This window comes from Rhamphochromis sp. 'chilingali' (assembly GCF_963969265.1).
Source record: "Rhamphochromis sp. 'chilingali' genome assembly, chromosome: 1".
Taxonomy (NCBI): Eukaryota; Metazoa; Chordata; class Actinopteri; order Cichliformes; family Cichlidae; genus Rhamphochromis; species Rhamphochromis sp. 'chilingali'.
The window spans coordinates 21,369,110-21,392,006 of record NC_137929.1 but is presented as its reverse complement, the minus strand read 5'-3'; the positions used below and the strand labels follow the sequence as shown (position 1 = coordinate 21,392,006).

The 22,897-nt window shown below is 40.2% G+C and overlaps 1 protein-coding gene across 1 annotated transcript in view; it reads left to right on the top strand.

Annotated features, from left to right (window-relative positions):
* Positions 1-22,897, top strand: part of nrxn2b (neurexin 2b) — a 660,624-nt gene that overhangs the window by 244,363 nt on the left and 393,364 nt on the right. Inside the window, exon 5 of the mRNA XM_080898453.1 lies at positions 17,831-18,132. Coding sequence (XP_080754579.1) covers positions 17,831-18,132 — 302 coding nt within the window. The remainder of the gene's footprint in view (positions 1-17,830; positions 18,133-22,897) is intronic.

Sequence of the window (22,897 nt, the reverse complement as noted above, 5' to 3'; positions counted from 1 at the left end):
AAAGCAGGGTTTAACTGCATTAACTCTTTAGAAATTATGAGGAGTTTTAACGTAGTCCACCATTTTTAGAGATTCTAAAGTATTTGGATCATTTTTAAAATTAAGAATGGCTGTTAATATTTGGATAAAAATCCTTTGTAATCAGTGACAGCCTGAAGTCTAGAACCCAATGACCTCCCCAAAGGTTGTTTCCTGCCTTGAGATGTTTTGCAGGCTCTTACTGCAGCCACCTACAGTTGCTGCTTGTTTCCCTTTCCCTTTGTTTTTTGTCTTCAGTAACTTAAAAGCATCCTCTGTTGTAGCAACAAGGTGGCCAGTCAATGCTAATTTCAATAACTCTTTAATTATTGGTGTCACAGCTCCTTTGGATCATTTTCCGCTGTGTGCAAGCGAGGTAGAGAAGAGACAGCTGGAGGGAGCCAGTGAGGGAGGGCTTCTCAACACTAAAATACTAATGAAATATGAATGACTGGAGACGCAGGTATGGTGCTGGAGAAGAGACGAAGGGAGTGAGAAAACAGCGATAAAGACATCACTTCTGTAATATTGATGCTGAGAGTTTGGTTGTAACGGGAACTTTTTATGGCAGTTAGGAAAGGGAGATGGAAGGTTAAGATCTTTCTCACTTAACCATGAAGTTCTCCCTGTGTGTATCTCATCACAACCCATCTATTTTCCTGTTGTTATTTTCTACCTGTCTGAGATTATATAACATAACATTCTTTCCTTGATTTCTCTGTTGCATTTGTTTAAACTCAAGAACAGTGTAAACTTGGGATTCTTGACACGGCACATTACCATTCATTTATACTGCATACATTATAATCAAAGATGGTTAAATAATTAGGAGGCAGGAGGCTCATCAACCGCGATAGACTTTTATTGCTGCCTTGAGTACAGCTGGCATCAGGGTTTGGAGAGATCCCTGAGAAAAGCGAAGCCTCAAACAAGCTGTTTTCATTTCATTCGGAATGTGCTTGTGTGTTTTTTCTAAGGTACCACACCTAAACAAGGAGAACTGAAGTTGAAGGGAATTGGTCATGTTTGACCCCATGCATACACTTCTCAGACAAAACTTGTTCCCGATTTTCCTGCTAAGCAGCATGTCGGGGCAGTTGCTGTTGTGGCAGTTTTGAGTATCATTCCAGTGACTTTAGTTTCTGATGTCACACTCAGACAAACTTCAACTCTTCTACCAGTCATATTTTTTTGCTCTGGACTTCTTTCTGCAAGCTGAAGGGCCACTTGAAGCAGAACTTGAAGCAAGTGGTGAGCTATTGATGCTATGATATGGGTCACTGAGGCTGCAGAGCAGAACAAGGAATACCACTGTCAGTCCAAGACAGTGGAGACAGTTTCTCATTCATCCATGAGTAAGAAACAGATTGGAGAAACAGCTCTATTGTGGTTTGATTATTCCTTGTCACAAAAATGTATATATAGTAGGCTCGTCACAATACTAGGATTTCAAACTTGATAGAGAAAAATACTTGATATTCGATATCGTTTTTAATACTACAGGGACGATTTTGACCCCTTCAAGTAACAGTGAAGTCCTATCTCTACAAAGGTGCCTTGTTAATTTCCAAGTTAGATTCAACAAAGTAAATATTTAAATTACATTTGGAGTTTTCATTTGTTTTTCAAATTATTTAGACATTTTTATTACTGATTGTAAAAATTAAGCCATATTTTAGAACCTAGTAACCAAATACAGTACAAATAAACAACACAATCCCATAATAATTTAATTATTGTAGAAGAAGAGCATTATGAATAAAGAAGATATAAAAAACAAAGCACTCAGTGTAAAAAAACTGGTCACTACTTTTATACTGAAACTGAACTTAGAAAGTTTTGTAATGGTAGAAAAGTTTATCATCTTCTATCATCTGCCACCTGCTTACCAGACCTGCAACCTCTCTCTCGTCCACCGCCAGTCTGTTGCTCTTTACATCCTCTGGCTCCCCTGCTGTTCTCCATGTATCGGTACTCCAGTCTGCCATGCCTCAATATCCCATCCATGATCCACTAACGACTGACTAACTACAATCCACTACTGATGATAACATGTGGCTAATTCGTCACCCTGACCCCCAACACCCTAGCATTATCATATTTTGAGTTTTACTGTGTTTTGGGGACTCTTTGCATTTTTTTTTAGTTGTGTTTGCTTTCGGGTCCACACCACCACCTCCACATAGTGGCAAACGTGTGTCAGCCAGGTTACATTTATGGTAACTGTTTAATACTTCAGGCTTGTTGAAATGGGAGCTTTACAGACCTCTGAAATTCCTCCTAAAGTGTTGCTCAGTGTTAGAAACAGTAACTACGTCAGCTCTTTCGGAGGAAAGGAGCTTTGTGTCTGACTGTCTGCAGCAGTGCTGTGCAAAATTGCTTGACAGCTAGAGGAAGCAAAAACAACACTATTGACAATTATCTTAATTCGATATTGAGTTAAGTAGATATTATTATTTGAGTATCTTTTCATGACAACCCAAATATGTAGTGGGCCTATTATTTATTTATTCATTTTTTGTGCAAAGCCATCCCCTTGCCTTTGTCATTCTGTGAAAATACTGTGTAACTTGTAACTTGTCTCATCAACTTAGAAACAACTGCACAATTCAAAACCTCATCTCTGTGGTAACAGAGTCAAGTTTACACAATTTAACCACACAATGGGATGCAAAAGTTTGGGCAACCTTGTTAATAGTCATTATTTTCCTGTATAAATCGTTGGTTGTTACTAGAGCTGGGCGATATGAGATTTTTTCATATCACGATATGTTTTTTTCATTTCAGGCGATAACGATATCTATCACGATATAAGCCAAATAACTATATTTGTAAGATTTAAATGTGCCGTTGCTCACAAGTAAAATGTGAAATAATCAGCAGCTTGTTTTTATTTAAATATTTATTTCCCATAATAAGTTCAACAGGGTAGATGTACTTAAGGAACATGAGACTTTTTCAGATAAATAAAGGCAAATATTGCAAACTACACAAAAGGCAGCCGCTAAAGCGTTTAAGTTTCAAAATAGAACAAACGAAACAGACTAAATTGTCAATTCCACTTAGAAACAAAATATTAATTCTAAAAATAAATCTTAGTTTGTTTTACAGAAGAACAGACAAAACTGACTAACTTTTGTCAATATCAAATAAACTGAGAACTAAAAGGAAATTCTCAATCTCTCCTTGTTGTATAGCTGAGCTTTTCAAACAGTTTTAACAGTTACTTTAGTCTGACAAAAGCCGAATGACGAATTAGCGCTTCCAGTCAGAGACTGAGGCTACGTCCACACGTACACGGGTATTTTTGAAAACGGAGATTTTCCGTTTTCGTTTTAAAAAATAATCCCGTCCACACATAAAGGCAGAAATGAAGGAAAACGCTGCTATGAACATGCCAAAGCAGCAGGTGGCGCTAGATTCCTAACCGTGCCGAAATGTTGGCCAATCACAAGTCTAGAAGCCTCGGTGGGAAAAAGTAAACAAAGCTGGGGCATAGAAGCAGAACCGAGTCGTATGTGTGGAGGGACAGTAACTGTGTGTATATGTAAGCATTTAAACACTGCAGAGAGTAGAATTAACAGTAACAGTATTGTAGAAATTCATTTCACCGAAACAATAACGTGGCGTGCAGTGTGACGCATGCACCAGTTTATTGTATTTCCAGACTTGCTTTCGGCACAATTTACAGTGCACGCTACTCTGTTTTTTGTCAGACTTGAAATAGCCGAAATACCTTCACACTACGGAACTTCTATGGCTCTTCCGTTCGACAATCTCTCCGGCATTGGAGCCATCATCTGTTTTCTCTTCGGTCACGCTCGGTTGATTTTTCTAGTCGGCACACTCATTTCCTCCATTACCCGCTGGCTGCTTCCCAAACAAACACACGTGCACTTGTGCTGTACGTAACAAGTCACGCGACGTGACGCTGCGGCTGTGATTGGTTCGGCTCTGCGCTACTTAATTTGGATTGGCTGACCTTTTAAAAAAAAAAAAAAAAAAAAAAAAAGAGGACAAGAGCGGCGAGGTCTATCGCGATAGCTTAATTTCTCTATCGAGTAAAAGTTATATCGCGATACATATCGTTATCGTTCTATCGCCCAGCTCTAGTTGTTACAATGAAAAATGTCAGTTAAATATATCATATAGGAGACACACACTGTGATATTTGAGTCTGGATTGTGGTTGAAGGTATTTTGGACTATTCCTCTTTACAAAACATCTCTAGTTCATTCAGGCTTCCGAGCATGGACAGCTCTCTTTAACTCACACCACAGATTTTCAATAATATTCAGGTCTGGGGACTGAGATGGTCATTCCTGAACGTTGTACTTGTTCCTCTGCATGAATGCCTTAGTGGAGTTTGAGCAGTGTTTCGGGTCGTTGTCTTGCTGAAAGATCCAGCCCCGGCGCAGCTTCAGCTTTCTCACCGATTCCTGGACATTGAGTGGATTCCATGTGTCTCTCAACTTTGACAAGATTCCCAGTCCCTGCACTGGCCACACAGCCCCACAGCATGATGGAATCACCACCATATTTTACTGTAGGTAGCAGCTGTTTTTCTTGGAATGCTGTGTTCTTTTTCCTCCATGCATAACACCCCTTGTTATGCCCAAATAACTCAATTTTAGTTTCATCAGTCCACAGCACCTTATTCCAGAATGAAGCTGGCTTGTCAAAATGTGCTTTAGCAAACCTCACGTGTCTCTGTTTGTGCTGTGGGCGGAGAAAAGGCTTCCTCTGCATCACTCTCGCATACAGCATCTCCCTGTGCAAAGTGCCCCGAATGGTTGAACGATGCACAGTGACTCCATCTGCTGCAAGATGATGTTGTAGGTCTTTGGTGCTGGTCTGTGGGTTGACTCTGACTGTTCTCACCATTCGTCGCTTTTGTCTATCCAAGATTTTTCTTGGTCTGCCACTTCGAGCCTTAACTTGAACGGAGCCTGTGGTCTTCCATTTTCTCAATATGTTCCTAACTGTGGAAACAGACAGCTTAAAGAATTGAATTTGTTTGTCTAAATTCTGTGAAGTCTGATAGGTAATAACTTAACTTAAACAATCTACACTGTTATGAAATGTAACTGTAGTAAATGTATCCTGATAATGTGTTTGTCTTATATTAAATTTAGCATATTTCACAGTAATGGACTTTCACTGTCTCTGACTTGTGAACAATAGCTGCAGAGGTCACAGTAAGCCCCGTGGTGTCAAACATACCTTTTTAGTTCTTGTTACCTAACAGAGTCTCGGAGAGCACTTCAGATGTCTCCTGCATTAAAGGTTGTGACACTGACACAGGAGTCACAGCGTAGTCATGTCTCATACATCTGACAAGACTGTGATGAGGCTGCCGTCATATTAAAGAGGAACACAGAAAGTGCAGCATAGCTGTCAGCGCAAAGCAAACTTGGGCAAACGGAGGGCTTCTGTTTGTGGATTATACGCTACAAAAGAAACCCAGCGATCTCTCTAAATATCCACGGGGCTGCGAAATACACACACACACACACAGCACAGAACACACATCATAAAACACCCACATACTCACGCTCAGTGACTGCCCACATCACTGTGCCAAGGAAGTGTTTGTGTGGTTTCACTGAAGCAGCAATACTCTTCTGAGCGTATAGATAGTGAGGGAGGGACAGGGGATGAGTGGGACAGATATGTCCTGATGTCTAATTAACTCTCTGCCTTCAGAGAAAGTGCGTGTCCTTACATCTGAGGCAAATGATGACCACTGGGGGTAACAAAGGAGGGGGAGAGGCATCCAGACATGGCGGTGCAGTTACTGTATGCAGAGACAGAGAGTGTTGTGACATAGAGTAGAAAGTAGCATTAGATGGGCATTCTCTGCAACATTAAAGATGAAATATTGTATCAAAACATGATGCAACTGTAGTTTGTCCATACAAACTGGAGCAACTTGGGGACTGAACATGGGGAACCCATCAAGAGCTGATTTCTGAATTAATATGATCTGTGATGTCACATCTTGTCACACATTACCTTTTTTTGGGGGGGGCAAGTGAAGGCAAGCACTGACTGCTCTTATGATTTAAAAAAAAAAACACTGTGACATATTGAAAACAAACACACCAAGACAGAAAAGACAGACAGGAAGCAATGCAGAAGCATGGACAGAGGGAGGCAGTGAATTAGAGTCTTTAATTAGACCAGACATAGAGTGCTCTCTGTGTGTGTGACACAAGCTAGGCCTGAAGGGAGAAGCATAAAGGGAAAGTCACTTTCAAGCTCCACTAATATAATGGGGCCTCTTGGGACTGAGCAGGGGGTAGATTTTTTTTCTTTCTCGTTTCTGTGTTTGCAAAGTGTGTTTTCATCTTGAAGTCTCTCGGTGTCCAACCTGTTTCAAGGTTGGCTCAAACAGCTGAAGTCATCAGTGTAGACCGTGAGGTCAATGTGTGGCTTTTTTTTTGCCATTATCATCCTCAGCAGCAGTACAGCCACACACAAATAGAGCCTATTGCTTAGTCTGGTGTCATATCAGTCTTGTGTGGCTAAACAGGCTGTTCAGTGAGTTGTGAAATTGAAATGCAGCCTTGGTTATTAGACAAACAGCCTATCACCCATACTGCTAGTTCACTGTCAATATCCACTGTAGCGTCAACTAACAACACAACTCATTTGTTGATTAAGAAGAGCTGTGCATGTTGCGTATGCCTATATGTGCATAAGCGCTGATGCACGTTTATGGGCTTGAGCGTAGGTTTACATTTGGGAGGGTATGACTGCATTGAGGTGCCTTTGGTGTATACATCACTGAGACTACTTTAGTGCCACATATTAATCCTCAGTAGCACTACAAATGAAAACATGACTTCTGGTAAAATATTCAATTTGGATCTATTAACCCAGTGGCAGAGATAAACAAACCTGAACATGAGCGTATACATACTCTGTGTGTATACTTATGTGTATACAGTGCTAGAGGGTTAAAAGACTGCTTTACTTATGGAAACTGAGCAATTATTTATTCTTCTGCTATGCCATATTTCATACAGATTCGAGCTCTATTGCAAAAACCTTGGGTGAATAGTCACTCTACTCATTTCTTTGTTTAAGTTTAGGCTGATGGGCTGTGCACTGGCATTGTTGGTCAAACTAAAAAAGGTTTTTCTACTGTTCAGTAAAGATGACAAGTGGAAAAAGAGAAAAAAAATCGAAGGAAAAAGAATTGACTAGCTTATAGTGTCTGAATTTGATCATGTTTATTTTTATATAGAGATGCATTCAGCCAGTGTGGCAGGATGAGGTCATCTACCTGAAATGAAGCGGGGGAGCAACCAAGGGCAGAGTGATAATCATGAGGATTGGGAGAAATCCCATTGGGCTGGTAACATTTCAGAGTGATTACTCTGGTCTAACAATCTGGAGCCTTGCTGCAGGCTAAGCTGGACGGGTTCTGTGCTTGCAGAGGTAGTATTCACATACAAATAAACACACTCAGAGCCTAAACCAAATTAACAGTGACTGTGTTTGTAGTCTCTTAATTAATGAGGTTAAGGTTGACCTTCTCTGGTTTACTGATTTCTTAACTGGCATATAAATGAGAAACCTTGTCTCAGTTGTGTCAGAGTATCAGAGAAACCTGACTATCCTGACTATCTCTCCAACTTCTTGTTTTTATATGCATATATATATGTGTGTGTGTGTGTGTGTGTGTGTGTGTGTGTGTGTGTGTGTGTGTGTGTGTGTGTGTGTGTGTGTGTGTGTGTGTGTGTTTGCTACTCCCTAAATTACCTAACTCCGTTTTTAGTGCTCGACCCAAAATGACTAAAGGAGAGCCTTAAGTCAACAAGATCTAGAGGAAGACGCGCTGACAAGGTTTCTCCAGGTGAACCTCTGGAAGGATTACTAACAACTGCCTGCAGCTGAAATTGCCTCTGAATTGCTAACGGTTTCTCATCCACTCCGCTTTCTGTGACGCATGACAGATGCCTGTTGGCTTCAGCTCTCTGTCACTTACCCACTGGCTACTATGCAGGTCTCCTGAGGCACATGAGTCTGCTGCTGCCTAGGGCTTTCTCAGCCCCCTAAAACCAAACACTATTAGGCATTAGTAAGATATCAATTTAGACTTAATTTATCAATTATACGCATTACTCCTCCTTAGCATATAAGCTCATATATAACATGCTTAATGACAAAACTATTTCTTTATAAAGCATTACATCAAGTACAAACAAGCTATTTAAGAGCTGTTAATAGTTCACGGTATCACAGATTTTCCAGCTGGAAGCTGATGCACACTTTTTTGTAGTGTTTACACCCGTTTGTTTCTGATGATAATAAAAAACTTTAGCTAGCTACCTTTATGATGTTGGGCTAAATTCTGCAGCTATAACAGCTTCAGCTCTTCTGGGAAGGCTTTTCACAAGGTTTAGGTGTGTTTTTATGAATTTGTTGATCATTCATGGAGAAGCGCATTTGTTAGGTGAGATACTCACTCATCCATGTCTTTATAGACCTTGCTTTGTGCCCTGGTGGACAGTCATGTTGAAACAGGAAGGAGCCATCCCCAAACCGTTCCCACTAAGTTGGGAGCATGAAATTGTTAAAGTTTCTTGGTGTGCTGTCCAGTCGTGATGTGACTTACACCACTGTATCCCTCACTTTCCATTGTGCTTGGTGATGAGTGGCCGTGGAAACCCATTCCATGTTCTTGAGCTAATCTGACGGTCACATGAAGTTTTGAAGTGTGTTGAGATTGACTCCACTTTGTGGAGTTGCTGTTGTTCCCAGTCATTTCCACTGTATTATAATATTTTTTAATATGGTATTTATGTTTTATTTGTATTATGTCCTTAATGTTAAGCATTTTGGTCAGCACTTGCTGTTTTTGCCTTGGCTATCACTAACAGTTAGCTGTGGAATATTTACAATTGCGGAAATGTCGCGACTGGACTTACATTTCAGTATTCTGTACACATTAAGTGAGTTATGTTTGCATCGTGCATGCATGTCTTACTAATGCTTAACAGTGTGTAGTTCCATCAAGCTTAAAGTCTGCACTTCACTTGCATCTTGATTGTTTGATTTAAGATCAACCATTGCAAATTATTTAAATACAAAAGATGTGCTACTATCCTCAACCTTTACAGTGACCAGTGATTTTTTTTTATAGTGCAAGTTTGTTTGGTTCTAATTTCATGTTTCATTTTCTCTTTTCTGAAAGCTGAAATTAAGCTACAAGTTGCCATCTTTGTTTTCAAAGACTCAAGGTCTTCTAGTGTGCTTTCTTCTCATTATAGATTTAATTGTCTTTCTTCCATCATAGCATGACAGAAACAATAATGGGCAGGACAGGTTTGTTAGATGAATTCCAACTTTGTTAGAATTGTTTGTCAGGTACGCATTGCCAGTCCCTAATTTTCCTTGTTTCACAGCAGAGTCTGTGTTTGTCTGCAAAAAGCCACGTCTTCCCGCTCCTCTGGGCAGCTACACCATTTTTTGATACAGGGATCATGAGGTCAAGCGCCTTTAGCAACAAGTTTCGCTCATTAAAACTGTTTCTCAGCTGACTGGATGCATTACGCTTCAACATGATGACATTACTTATTGCCTCTCTCAACACTGGCATTTACTGTAATTTGACCCTGCAGTAAGGCTGTTTCTTTGTGTGTCTTTTCTCCCCTAAGCTGTCATTCTTACCCTTTGCAACTTCGTCCTCTTCATTTATTATTTTCCAGCGTGAACAAAGGTTCAAAGCAGACCCTTATAAGTAGACAAAATAAGCCAAAATTGTACTGCAGCAAAAGTACTGTCACTTTACGAAAAATAAATAAATACCACGATATAAAGATGCGTACTGAAATAAATGTCTATAGTAATTTTACAAAGAAATCCTAGCACAGCGCTGCAGCACACTTTCACTTTAATATAACGTTGGGCACACGTATCCTGAACTCTTTCACTCTGCTGCTGTTGATGGCATTAACATATTAAGTAAAGCAATTAACAATGAATAATTTTTCAGGCAATTTGCCAAGGATTCTCATACAATTAAAAGAACCCACATAAAACAACACCAGGCACCATTCCAAGTGAACACCACATTGTTTTTCATTTATTCTCTCCTTTATCGACAGTAATTTGTGATATAATATGCCACAGTGCAGTTCATTAAAGTTGATGTATGTTTATCTTTAGGCAGTCAGTTTATATGTTAATAAAACAGAGAGCGACTTGAGTTATGTGGTACTTGTTGACCTGTCTTTTAATATGCAGTCAAGTACCTGAGCTTAGCCAGTGTTCACTGGAGCCACTGGAGGAAGAAACGTATAAAAAAATAATAAATTTCAAATAATAAGAAAAAGTATGCGTTGGACGTTCACATGGCTGGTTACGTGTTTGCTGTGGCAAAAGAATGTGGTCAGTAGAGAATGGTGAGTCATCTTTCTCCACTGGGAAAAGTGTACAGCTAATTTAACTTGGAAATAAGTCATATGTACGGTGGCACTGAGGTGCAAAACACAACAAAACACGACAAAACCGAAAACATTTCTTTACATTTCAATTGTTTTTGAATGCACAGACACCAAGTCATCCAAATCATTCCCTGTTTCTTTTGTACTATTTTCAGCATATATTTCACAAGATGTGCGGTTAGTGCAACATGACAATGAGGGGGCTGAGACAGCTCAAGTTGAGTGTATTTTGTGGCTCCAGCTAATAGGGCTTATTATGCACTTAGCCGGTCTTGCAGGCCCCTTAGCCATCTCCCTGTTGGCCAAGGGGCCTGCCATTCAGGACCACACAGGCCTGTTGTTAGTGTCAGTTTACTTGACATTTTCTTTCTGTCTACTTTGAGCCCAGAGACTAAGCAGCTTTCCACTGTGATAATGGTCACCTGCCACATACCCACAGTGGGAAAATGAATATGCAGAAAGAAGGAAAAAGTGCAAATCAGAAGAAGTGTAGGGGCGTCTTGAGCTTGCTGCCACTATGTCTGATGTTACAAAATAGGTTGTTTCCAAGGTGACAGACAATCAAAGTCAACCATTTTACCCCCATTACTTTCTCTATCTTCAATTAGCATCAAGACGAATAGAGGGCAGGCAGAACTGTCTCATGGAAAGGTTCAATAAAAACTTGCAGCAGTGACAGTGACAGTACTTAACAGACAATTCTGACCCAACGCACAGAAGCAGTCTCGAAGTGAAGGTGAGAATTAGTGTGCAAATAATTCTTTATTGTATTCTTACAACAGCCCTTTAGTGCCCTTCAAATACCACCAAAGTAATGACATGAAGAAATTAAATTACAACGAACCTTGCCTGCTCCAAATCTGACCTGAAGCTTTATTAAAATTTAAAAAAATCCAGTGCAGTGTTTTTATGCCAGTGTGTGCTGACTAGGTGCTAAATCATGGGCTGAATAAATGAATGAATGTCTTGTAGAAAAAACAAAACAAAAGAACAAGACAAAAAGAGTAACATCATGATCATGAAAGTACATTTGAAAGTACAAAACATAACAAAAATACGCCATCTGAATGACTGCATTTGGGGATTACACTTTCTTTCAGCTGGCCAGTCTTATTTTCAGATATATTGTCTATAACTTCTCTGGAGGAATTCTTACTACAGCCGATGATTTAAAGACTAGATAAATACATGCTATCTCCAAGTCCTGTAGCTCTTTATCCACCTGTGTTATCTCCACCAATTTTGTGGCACTATCACTGACAGCTGGATAAATATTTTGTGTTTGTAGAGCTCAAGAGGTAAACACAAAAGCTAAGAATAACTTAAATGCCTTTTTGTTCTCTTTTATTACCTCAGTGTGCACAATTCAATAGTGACACTCGTGGGTTTTTTAGCAGCATCCATCTGAGCAAAAGGAACACTGTGAATGACATAATAGCACATTCACTATGGCTCAATGAGCATCTTGCGGGAAAGGAAGGACCAAACAAAGAGCCTTGGCCTGCAGCCAACAGGCTGCAAAGACACCAAATTATAGTCCCTTCATTACAGGATTGCAATCAGTTCATGGATCGATACATACAGTAATCACTATCTGTGCAGAGAAAGTAGAGTGAAAAGGATTGGTGGAGGGAACAATGTCTCAGTATTTCAGCCTCAGCAAGAGACTGGAGAGATCCATAACTGCATTCACAAATTGCCAATTTGGCTTACTAACCACAGGCTGTATCACGACCACACAAGAGGTAGGCTTCTAGCACAGGGCTCATCCTTAAATGCTACAATTTAAGGAAGAAAGTGTTGTGCATTTCATTATCAAGTGTGCAAAAACAAGAGAATCTGCAAATACATACCCATATCTAACCAAAAATGCACACATTTCTGTTGACATGCTGCTATTTTTGTTATCCCACGAGGCCACAACGAAGTGCCAGTACATGGCTGGTTTTAGAAACATGCTTTTAAACAGTCAGAGTAATTCATTAGCTTTGGTCTGAGCTTAGAATGCTGATAGTTTTATTTAAGGACAGCTGTTCAAATGAAACCTAAAACGTGTAGGGATCACAGAGATTTGAGCGTTTCCCTGCACCTGACCTTCTGACCCTGGAACTCACCCCTCTTTTCAAAATCAGCATAACCCTCCTTCTCCTGTCAGTGTACTCTATCTTTTAGCTCTCTAAAATTCCAATTTTAATTTGTGGAATACATGTTATGAGTATAAGAGTGATGATGCGTAGGCACTGCTTCTTTATCGCTGCCTTGGGAATTGGTGTGCTCATATGTGTGTTTGCTTATGAGGTGCAGATTTCATGAGCATTTGAGCATAAGCAGGTTCTTTAAAACTGGCCAAATGTTTAATAGCCAAACAAATGTTTTCTTCAGCACTTCACAGGCCTTGTCTTCCTTACAGCTAGCTTAGGAGACTAGCCGCTGTCTGTGGACCCAGCAGGCCTATTGGATTCATGAAGCAGCATCAAAGCTTTCATATGCCCCTTACATTTCCCACTGCTCTCTCTCATCTTGCTGCCGAATCGTTTCTCCAAAGCTGTCGGATACTCTCTCTGCAGGGTGGATGGCACTCATCGAAAACTAATAGAGGGTGACTTCATATGCACATGGCGTGTGCGTCTGTGCAAGAGCAGTGAGGTAATGTGATGTGACGAGCAGATTTGCCAGCGTGTGGTCATCGAGATTTTGAATGGTTTTGCATGCACACATGCGCGGGCGTTTATTTTTTTTTTTTGTCTCGTCTTATTCCGTTCTCTCTTTGCTAATTCCCCTAAAACTACGTAATCACTTCCGATATGTAATCCAATCGGCCAAAAAAGCAGTATGTTAAGGTTCATTATGCGTTGACTAATGCTCTGCACAAGTTTGGATGAAGCTAGTCATGCAGCTCATCTTATTAAACCTGCTCTCTCTCTGTCTGAGCTGAATCCAATTTAAAAACACATGCTGCTCTGTGCTTTTATTACTGTAAAAGCCAGCAATGGTTAGCTTAAAACGGCGCTTTTGGGTCCAGCACTGACAAACGCAGATTGTATTTGCGTATGACATTTTATCACAATTTAGGATACCCTATTTTTCCAGCAAGGACAAATTTTTGAAACACTTTGGTATGACAGGCGGGCATATTCATTTAATCATACCCCGATGCTTATAAAGTAGCACTTAAGTGACACGGTAGCTGTACTGTTAAGACTGCATGTGTGGTACTGAATGTGGGTGTGTAGGTCGAAGTGTGCGATAGGCTAAGACAATGCCGTTGATTCCTCTCTGGCTGGGATTCCATCGTCTTCCTGTTTCCCTCTTCACCCTTCAGTTCACATAAATAAAGCGCACATCCTCAAAGAACACAGAAGGCCACATAGCGCAGTAAACAAACTGCTTGACACAGTGTCTGCTGCAAAGTGCTTAACTGCTGCTGCGTTGATGGTGGTTTGATTGTGACAGAGCTAGTAAGTGGGAGTTGAGGTTAGCGTGTCCATTTTTCTGCGAGGTGTAAAGTTATGTGGGAAAAAAGTAATTTTTTAATGTGTTTTAATACTTTTTTTAATACTATTTTCAGGAGAGCTTGGGGAAAAAGAGGTGGTATGATACTTCTGAACGTCATATTTTTATCAAGTCTGAGTTTGAATTTGCTTTGCACATCTTATATACTTGCATTATTTAATGTTTGAAACCACCAAGCTTCCAGTGGTGCTTCTTTCCATTGGATAGCCGGTGGATATAACAACCTGAACACCAGGAAAGGCCACTGAAGTTGCATTTGTTCATAAAGACAGATGATACGCACAATAAATCTGCGCATTCATGAAGCAACTGTTGGATGGATTGCTCTGCATAGTTGGAATGAGTGTATCACTTTGGCCCCTAAAAAAACTAGCACCAAAGGTGTTATAAAATCAAATATCAGAGGAACTCAACATTCAATTGACAAAAAAAAAAGATGTTATTATGGGTGGATAAATTTCAAATAAGTCATTTCTGTAATGTAGTAAGGGCTTCTGTGAGGTTAATTGAGACCTTGACAGCACTTTAGTCTCTTCTGCATGCTTCTGCGTCTCCTCTTTCCTCTGGCTAGAGTCTACTCTTGGGCTTTACTGCAAAAGATTTGATCAGAGTGAAACGCGTACACTTCAAGTGTGTATGTGCGCAAGAGCGCTACCATGGGAACTGGAGGACGAGATAGAGATGTAGATGTAAAATGAAAAACAGATGCATAGGAACAAGCTCATATTCACAGGAGCTGGAGTGGTCTCAGAGAAAAGTCATTCTTTATATTAGGTTTTGCGCCTAGATTGAAGCGATCGTGTCACTCCTGGGAACCGGCAGGAGAGCTTTTCCAGTGCTCCGCAGTGTGTAGGAAGATCACCCAGAGTATACAAAGGATACTGGAAATGACTTAAGCTGGCTAACATGAGAAGGATCAGTGGATCCCTGATAGCACTGCAGTGTGTTACTGACTTGCTAATGATGCTGTTTTGTTTCTTTTTTTGCTTCTACTTCTGGCTCCAAATTCTTATCCAAAAATCATATGACTGTGTTAACCTTTACATAATTTGCTGAAGGGCATTGTTGGCATCATGACCAAACTGTCTGGTGTTACAGTGAAAATCCACCCACCCATTTGTCCTCTCCTGTCACTCTCCAGCCTTATCTCCTCCCCTCAGCCTTCTGTTCATTAAACAGACATAAACAAAAGAAAGTTTTTTTGTTGTTTGTCTCTGCATTGCATGGAGCTCAGTCTCACTGAGCTCATGGAAGCACGGACAAGCTGTTTGTTGCTTACCGTTAACAGCCCATAGTATGGGAGGTGGTCCAACTTAGTACATAATTGAAAATGGTTGCTGTGGTCCATTTGCTACGCTTTTATTCCTCCTACATCAGCAACACAGGCACCGCTAGGATGCTGCTCTTGGGGGGATTTGCTTTTGTGTGTCATTTGTCCCCTCCATCTCCTTCTCTCCGCTCTTGATGCCTTTTTTTATGACAATTCACACTTCAGTTGAGATTGCTCTAAATTTCGATTTCAGCCAAAATGCTCTTTTAAGTAGCTGTCTCTGTCTGGATGCTATTTGTCCCTCACTTCCTCTTTTTTTTTGTCACTCCTGAAATGTTTTCTTTTATGTGAGTGCATCCACCCATATTATGTGGCTGTGTTTTGTCTCAAAGTGAGCGCTATCATCTTCCTTAATGTTCCCGAAGTATAGCTGTTAGTATGTCACTTAACACGGCACTCTTTAAAGATCTCCTTTCCTTTGCTCGTGTCATCCATCCATCACTTGTTCCTCATCCACATGATGTAATGTGCTTTTTTCCTTACGTGTGCTGCCTGACACTGAAAAATCTTTGGTGATATAGGGCACTTGAGCATCAAATCGACATGCTATTATTCCCCGGCCCACCCTTCCACCACACGCTTTTCCTCTCTCACCTGCTCATGTGATCTGGCCTTTCAATCTGTCCGCCAATGGGTTGGCCGCCCCTTCTGGCCAGCCCATCCCTTCTCCTCAGGGAAATGCACCAAGGTCTTGAAGTGATTCTTTTTTTCTTTTTCCGTGTGTAATGGAACTTCAGGATAAACTAGATTTGATGATCCACCCATACAGGGTCCTCTTGGCAGTTTGACTTTGCCCTCTCCCCCTCCCTAAACCTCATTACTCAAGGCTGATTCTTCAGACCGGCGTCCTCGGGGAAACAGAAGTGTAGAAGGGCAAATGAACATAGGAAGCAGAGTGTCACTTCAGATCACAGCTCATGTCAGGAAACTAGTTGATTTGTGTAAGTGCAGAGCGAGCAAGAGTTCTTTTAAACTTGAGCTCATGCTGTTGTCGGTGATGTTGTCTGTTTATACTCTTTTCTTTCTTTTGCCAAGCAGCTGAATTGCTATTATTCCCAAATTAAAATGACACAGAGTTGATCCAGCCAGGAAATGAGGTTATTGCTCTTTATAAGAGTAATGAGATTTGGGGCGACAGAAAATGGTTCAATTAAAATATTAGATATAAAATGTAAAAGGAGTAAATAAGTAGATTGCAAGTCAGAAGAAACAGTACGGCGAGCCAGATGTTACTATTTCTCCTGCTCAGTGAATCCAGCGTCCACGTCATGACTCAAGTGACGGAGGTGTCACTGTTCTCTGTGTTCTTGCTGCGTTTTTTCTGTTGTGACAGCTGCAAGTGTTTGTTCATTTCTTGACAGATGCACACAGTGTCCTCCCTGGCTGCTGTTAGGCTGCTGTTTGACATATGTCCATTGTACAAACTGTCTGTTTTGACTGGTAGTGTGTGAATAAAGCTCAATGTAGTGGAAGGAGGCCATGTGCTACAGACAGACTGGCAGGCGTTAGCAAAGTTGTCAACACCTTTTTTCCTCCCCTTTAAAAAAGTGTTCTTCAGTTTCACTTTGTCTAGTCTCTGCTTTCATGTTTCTCTGTTTTGCTGTAATTCAAACACATCTTTGTATCTAATTGTAACGCAGATGTTTGCCTTGCTCTGATGAAAGGAATCCTATTTTACACAAGATGCTGTCGTGCCGCTGTGTTGTAGTGCAGATGCATCGGTCTGCACTGACGTTACTTGTTTGTGGGATTCAATTTATGAGCAAATATTGTTTTTGATCTGCAAAGCTTCCATGTTTAAAACGTTTGTTGGGGGTATAAGAGTGACAGCAACTATCAATGTTCTACTAAAATTAGTAACCTTATCAAATCAGTTGCATCTCCAAATGGGCTATATAACCTCACAATGCTTTTAACCTTCTGGAGTAAATGAACACACCAGTGCATCCAAATTACATCACCGTGTCAAGATGACCAGCAGCAAGCCGCAGCCTCACCAAGTCTCCGCTTCAACTTGTGTGGAATGAGCAGATTTGATGTACCAATCTTTACATTGGTACATTATACATTTTCGATGTATAAAAGTCCTACAGCAAAAGAAATAAAATAAAAAATGAAGCTAACAAAATAACCATGCTGATGTTGCCTTTGTACTGGACACATCTCACATGACAGAAGCTTTTTAGATATTCTGTGATTCTTGCGCTGTTAATATAAATTAAAAGAGCAAAAATGTTGTGTTTAGTGTTATATTTTAGATCACCTTAATAGATATTTAGGATATTCATTTGTTAATTTGTCATTTCTAGCTTCATATTGCAAAGCGCCATCTTTTAAATTAACCCTCTGATGTCTGTTTTTTCCCCACATAAAAAGTAAACTAATAATAGAATGACTGATATTTGAATACACACATGCTGCTAATTTCAAAGCTTTAACTCCTGAACAGAAATGTCCTTTTACTTACAGACCTACCTCTCTTTCCCCCTTACCCCCACTTTATTTTTTCCAGGCAAGGAAGAGTCAGTAGCCACCTTCAAGGGCAACGAGTTCTTCTGCTACGACCTGTCCATGACACCCATCCAGAGCAGCACCGACGAGATCACGCTTTCCTTCCGAACGCTGCAGCGCAACGGGCTCATGCTGCACACTGGCAAGTCGGCCGACTATGTAAATCTTTCCTTGAAGAGCGGCGCGGTTTGGCTAGTCATCAACCTGGGCTCGGGGGCCTTTGAGGCTCTGGTGGAGCCTGTCAACGGCAAGTTCAATGACAACGCCTGGCATGATGTGCGCGTCACCCGCAACCTGCGCCAGGTAAACACTGTCTGCATCATCCGAGGCCGCAGCAGTCAGGATTGTGCATCTGTTTGCCACACACGCTATCTTTGAATCATTGTCTTTTTTCTCTCAGCATATGGAGAATACGTTGAGTCGTTGTCTTACCTTTCTCCTCTCTTGCTTGTTTTTCTTCCTTTCTGTCATAACAGAAGTTTCTTTTTTGCAGGGTCAAGTTGAACAGGAGGACCTTTTCTATTTTCTATTACTATTTTAATGCTTTTTGTTTCAAAGATGAACCAGGCGACCAATGATACATGTCATCTTCATGCCCCTGTCATGCAAAGGCAAAAGATACGAAAAACATGTGACAGATAACATTATAGTTAACATGCATGAAATCAAAGAAATCCAAAGATTTATGCAATGTTCTTATTAATGAACCAGGAGGAGAAGTGCTCTGCTTAGTATGTATGCACATAATTTACTCAGGTACACAAATGGAATGCACCACAATTTATCAAAGGTGACAATGCTCTTAAGACCTTTCTGAACAAATTACCTAACACATCTTTGCAAACCTTTAATGGTAGCTAATGGAAAACAAAAGAACACAGGTTTGTGTGTAATCTCTGTGACATACCGTGGGTCTGTGTATGCTAGAAAGCACAAAGGACATGCATCGACAGTGAACTCTCTGAATACTGGACCCTCTGGATGCAGCAAGTCATCAATTGGCAGGTGCAGATACCAGCAGCAAGATACAATCAATTTCACTTACACCTGCCGTGCTTACTTCTTCACATTTTTGGGAGGAATTGTAATTGGAATAAATGGCTTGTCAGAACTAATAATGGGCATTGTAAGCAGTCTGGATGCAAAAAAGCCTAGCCTGAATACATTAACACAAAGATGGTGCATCAGCTTCTTTATGTTTGTCTTCAAAAATATCTGTGAAAAGCAGTCAGTAGCATTAAGCCACTTCTAGACAGTGGAGAACTTCTTGTTGTACAAAAAGCACGACAGCAAAGTGATTCTTAATGTGGAATAAGTGCTGTTAAATTATAGGGAATTTTTTTATGCTAACCACACTGCAATTTGAGTCGTATTGCAGTAATGTTCTTGGACATTTCAGTGCGGTAAGTTAGTCTGACATTTGTAAAGCTGATCTTTTTATTAGCATATGCTGTACTTGCCTTAGGATAAAGGCAAAGGATCACACACTCAGAAACACACAGGCTCCATTTAGACACCCTGGCTCAGAAATGCACACATGTACGGACAAATGTGTAATCAGCAGAGCGAGACTAATGTAATGAGTTTGGAAAGCCAACACAAGTTTAAAAATTTACAGCATGAGCCAATCCACCTACCACCTACTGCACCATAATGATCATTAGGTAAATATGACATATGCCATACACATACGCACTTGCTACACTGACAGCATTATTGTCTGTCTGGAGGTTTGTATGGTATGCCTAGACATTCATGCCTCATTATGGGCATGAATGTCATGATCAGTTTTGGCTGTTAATGATTTCTTTGAGCTGGTCTTTTTCCCGTGTGGAATACGTACATTTTTCTTTTTTTCTAATCCACACATGATCAAAAGTATAAATACAGGCTAATTAGCTTTATGGGTGTATGGTAACCTCTGATTACAACTGTATACACTGTCTACTCCTGTTCATGACGCCCATCCAGAGCAGCACTGCAGCGCAACGGGCTCAAGCTGCGCACTGGCAAGTCGGCTGACTATGAGAATCTTTTCTTGATTGGAAAAAAAACATTGAGTTATAGTCAGTCAAGATAGCCTCATAACGTATTTAATATATCTGGGTCTTGAAACTAGTAAGCATGTCTAGTGAACTAGATATTCTATGAGAACGTACATTGTTTTATTTCTATAACTTGGTGGAGAAATCTTGACACAAAACTTTTCAGATTTTTTTTTAAAATACTGAGTAATAAATATCTAGTTTTCTTCTGTTATGTAAAGTTCTACACATCTTTAATGTATAAAAACTAACCACCCACATCATGTTCTCGAGGCAGTCTCTATTGACTGACAGTCCAGACTGAATCCCCAGTGGATCTTTGTAATTGACTTAACAGGCACTCCTAATGTTGAAGAGCTCTACGTTTACACTGGACACTTCCCATGAAGAGACACTTAAACAGAGATATCAGTGACACTGACCACCTCTGACCCAGCAGATCAATGACTGCGGACATGTTTCCGTGTAGAATACAGTGGCGTGTGGCATCAGGTGTTCTTACAGTCCTATTCAGTGCATTCAATTTTGAAATTTAGTCAGAAATGACCAAAGTTTTTACCATAGTCTATCAACAGTTGGCCAATTTAAGCTCAAATAATGAAGTCAATAATTTTCTTTTATAAATTTTACTTACAGTTTAATAAGTTGGACTACAATCCCAATTCCAAAACAGCTGGGACACTGTGTAAAATGTACGTAAAACAGAATACAATGATTTGCAAATCTCATAAGCACATATTTTATTCAAAAAAGAAAACTGAACGAAAAGAAACTAGAAAAAAAAACTATTAGAAAAAGGCACTGGGTCATTTTGAAGTTGAAGGCACTCACCTCAAAACATTTTTGGAAAAGTGCCATGGGTGTTCTTTATTGTAGTTTTGATGCCTCAAATGTTTTCAATTGATAAAAGGTCCTGAAGGCCAGTTCAGCACTCTACTACAGTGAAGCCATGTTGTTGTAATAGATGCAGTATGCGGTTTAGCATTTCATGCCTGAAATGCACAAGGCCTTCCCTGAAAAAGACGTCATCCTGTAAATACGTTTATGGATGTAATAATTGTATACAAATATAAAACAGTTGTCTGAGTATATGAGGATTAAGGTGAATGTTATACTCATTTGATCCTACTCACCTAATACTACTTAAAATTCCCTGCACATAACACCACGTGTGTGATTACTATTAAATAAGAATTGTAGAGACTGGTTCATCAGCATGTGCACATTTGGTGACCTTTACATAAATTAAGTTATTTAAATTATATTATCTGTTCCTTAAATGCAACTGAAAATGTGAACAGTCACTTACACAATTAAGATAAGATAAGATAAGATAAGATAGAACTTTATTAATCCCTCGGGTGGGTTCCTCTGGGAAATTCGACTTCCAAAAAAAGCACAGCAACGACCGAAGTTACAGTTACAGAACTGTTATATATATACACACACACACACACACACACACACACACACACACACACACACACACACACACACACACATATATAAATACAGAGACAAATATAAATAAAATATACAAAGGGGATAAATAGAATAAATAGGAATAAAAAATAAAAATACAAGTGAATTGCACATTTCAAGTATTGAGTCAATTGAAACCATTGTCTTCTGCTGCCTATTGAAGCTAACATGATATATTAAAATATAGCCACCAAGCTACCAAATACTAGCTAAGGTCATCGTACTGAACCAGTGGTGTTCAAAGTCTCATCCATTATGCGTCTACTGTTCTAACGTCTCTTGCAACGTCATGCATATCTACGTCTGCATCAACAAGCTCCAAAATAAGTAAAGCCTGTGAGCTCTTACAAGCCCGGCCGTCTCTCTGACTCTCCCTCTCCCTCTGCATGTGTATATTTGCTGTCTTTCTCCACAAAACCTATGAATTTGTCAGCTTTGTGCAGGATAAAATGAAGCAGACAGAATTAGGTGAGGTGATAGGGACTTGCTGCCAAGAGAGAGAAGAGAAAGGGGAGGGGTGGGGAGAAATGGGTATACTATATGCCTAACAAGCGATCACAGCTTCAGAGCTCCCCTTGGTGGTAACCGACAGTACTGCAAGCATCTGTGAAGCGAGGGTAGTCTAATCCTAGTGGTGTATATTTGACAGACAGGTGAGTGCACTCATCTTGACCTTTCATCAGTGCAAATCTCTAAACTCAATACACAAACATGCTCACTCATACATACACTATTCACTTACACTTTGGTTTAAACAACTAGCAAGGCATCCCTCCCCCTCCCTCTGCATGGTTGCTTACCATCCTGGATTTCTGGTGACAGTTCTCTCCTGTGGGATTCCAAACACACAGCAGAAAAAAAAAGACAAAGATGGAAACACTCATGTCAAGGTGTCCTAGAAAATTATAAATATATCACACACAGCACCAAAAAAGAACTGAGAACTGAAAAAAATGGGTCAAATATTAAGTTTGCAATGCCACACTAGTCCGCAGTTTAGGCCTCTCTCTCTCCTAATGCATCCAATTTTAAATAAAACCGCTCATTTCCACTGTACCATATGGTCAGTGAGCATTGATTTTCAGATCTTTTCAATTCCTTGTACGAGTTTCCCAGAAGCCCTGCAGACATAATAGGTGCTTGCCATTTACTTCTAAATGATTGTTTCTTTCTCCTCGCTCCTTACATTACCCAGAAAGTGGTGCAAACTGCCATCATGAAAGCTGCTCCAGTGTTCCCATTTCTGCTCAGAGGAGTCTGGAGGGATCCCAGAGGAAGCTTGGGTGACAGTACATATGATTCTCTGTCTTTTACTGGACACATACACTCCTGAAGTGGGAATCTGTCTTTTATTGGTCACTGAAGGAGAATGTAGTTCAGATTCGAAGCCTAAGAAAAAGTTTGGAAATTAGAGTTACAATTGGCAAAACAGTCTGTGTGTTTTACAGAGCAACAGTAGAAAATCCAGGGCTTGTGATTGGCTATGTCTTTATTTGATTGCTTTTTTTATAGCACAGAAACAGGACAGGTTAACGCTGAAC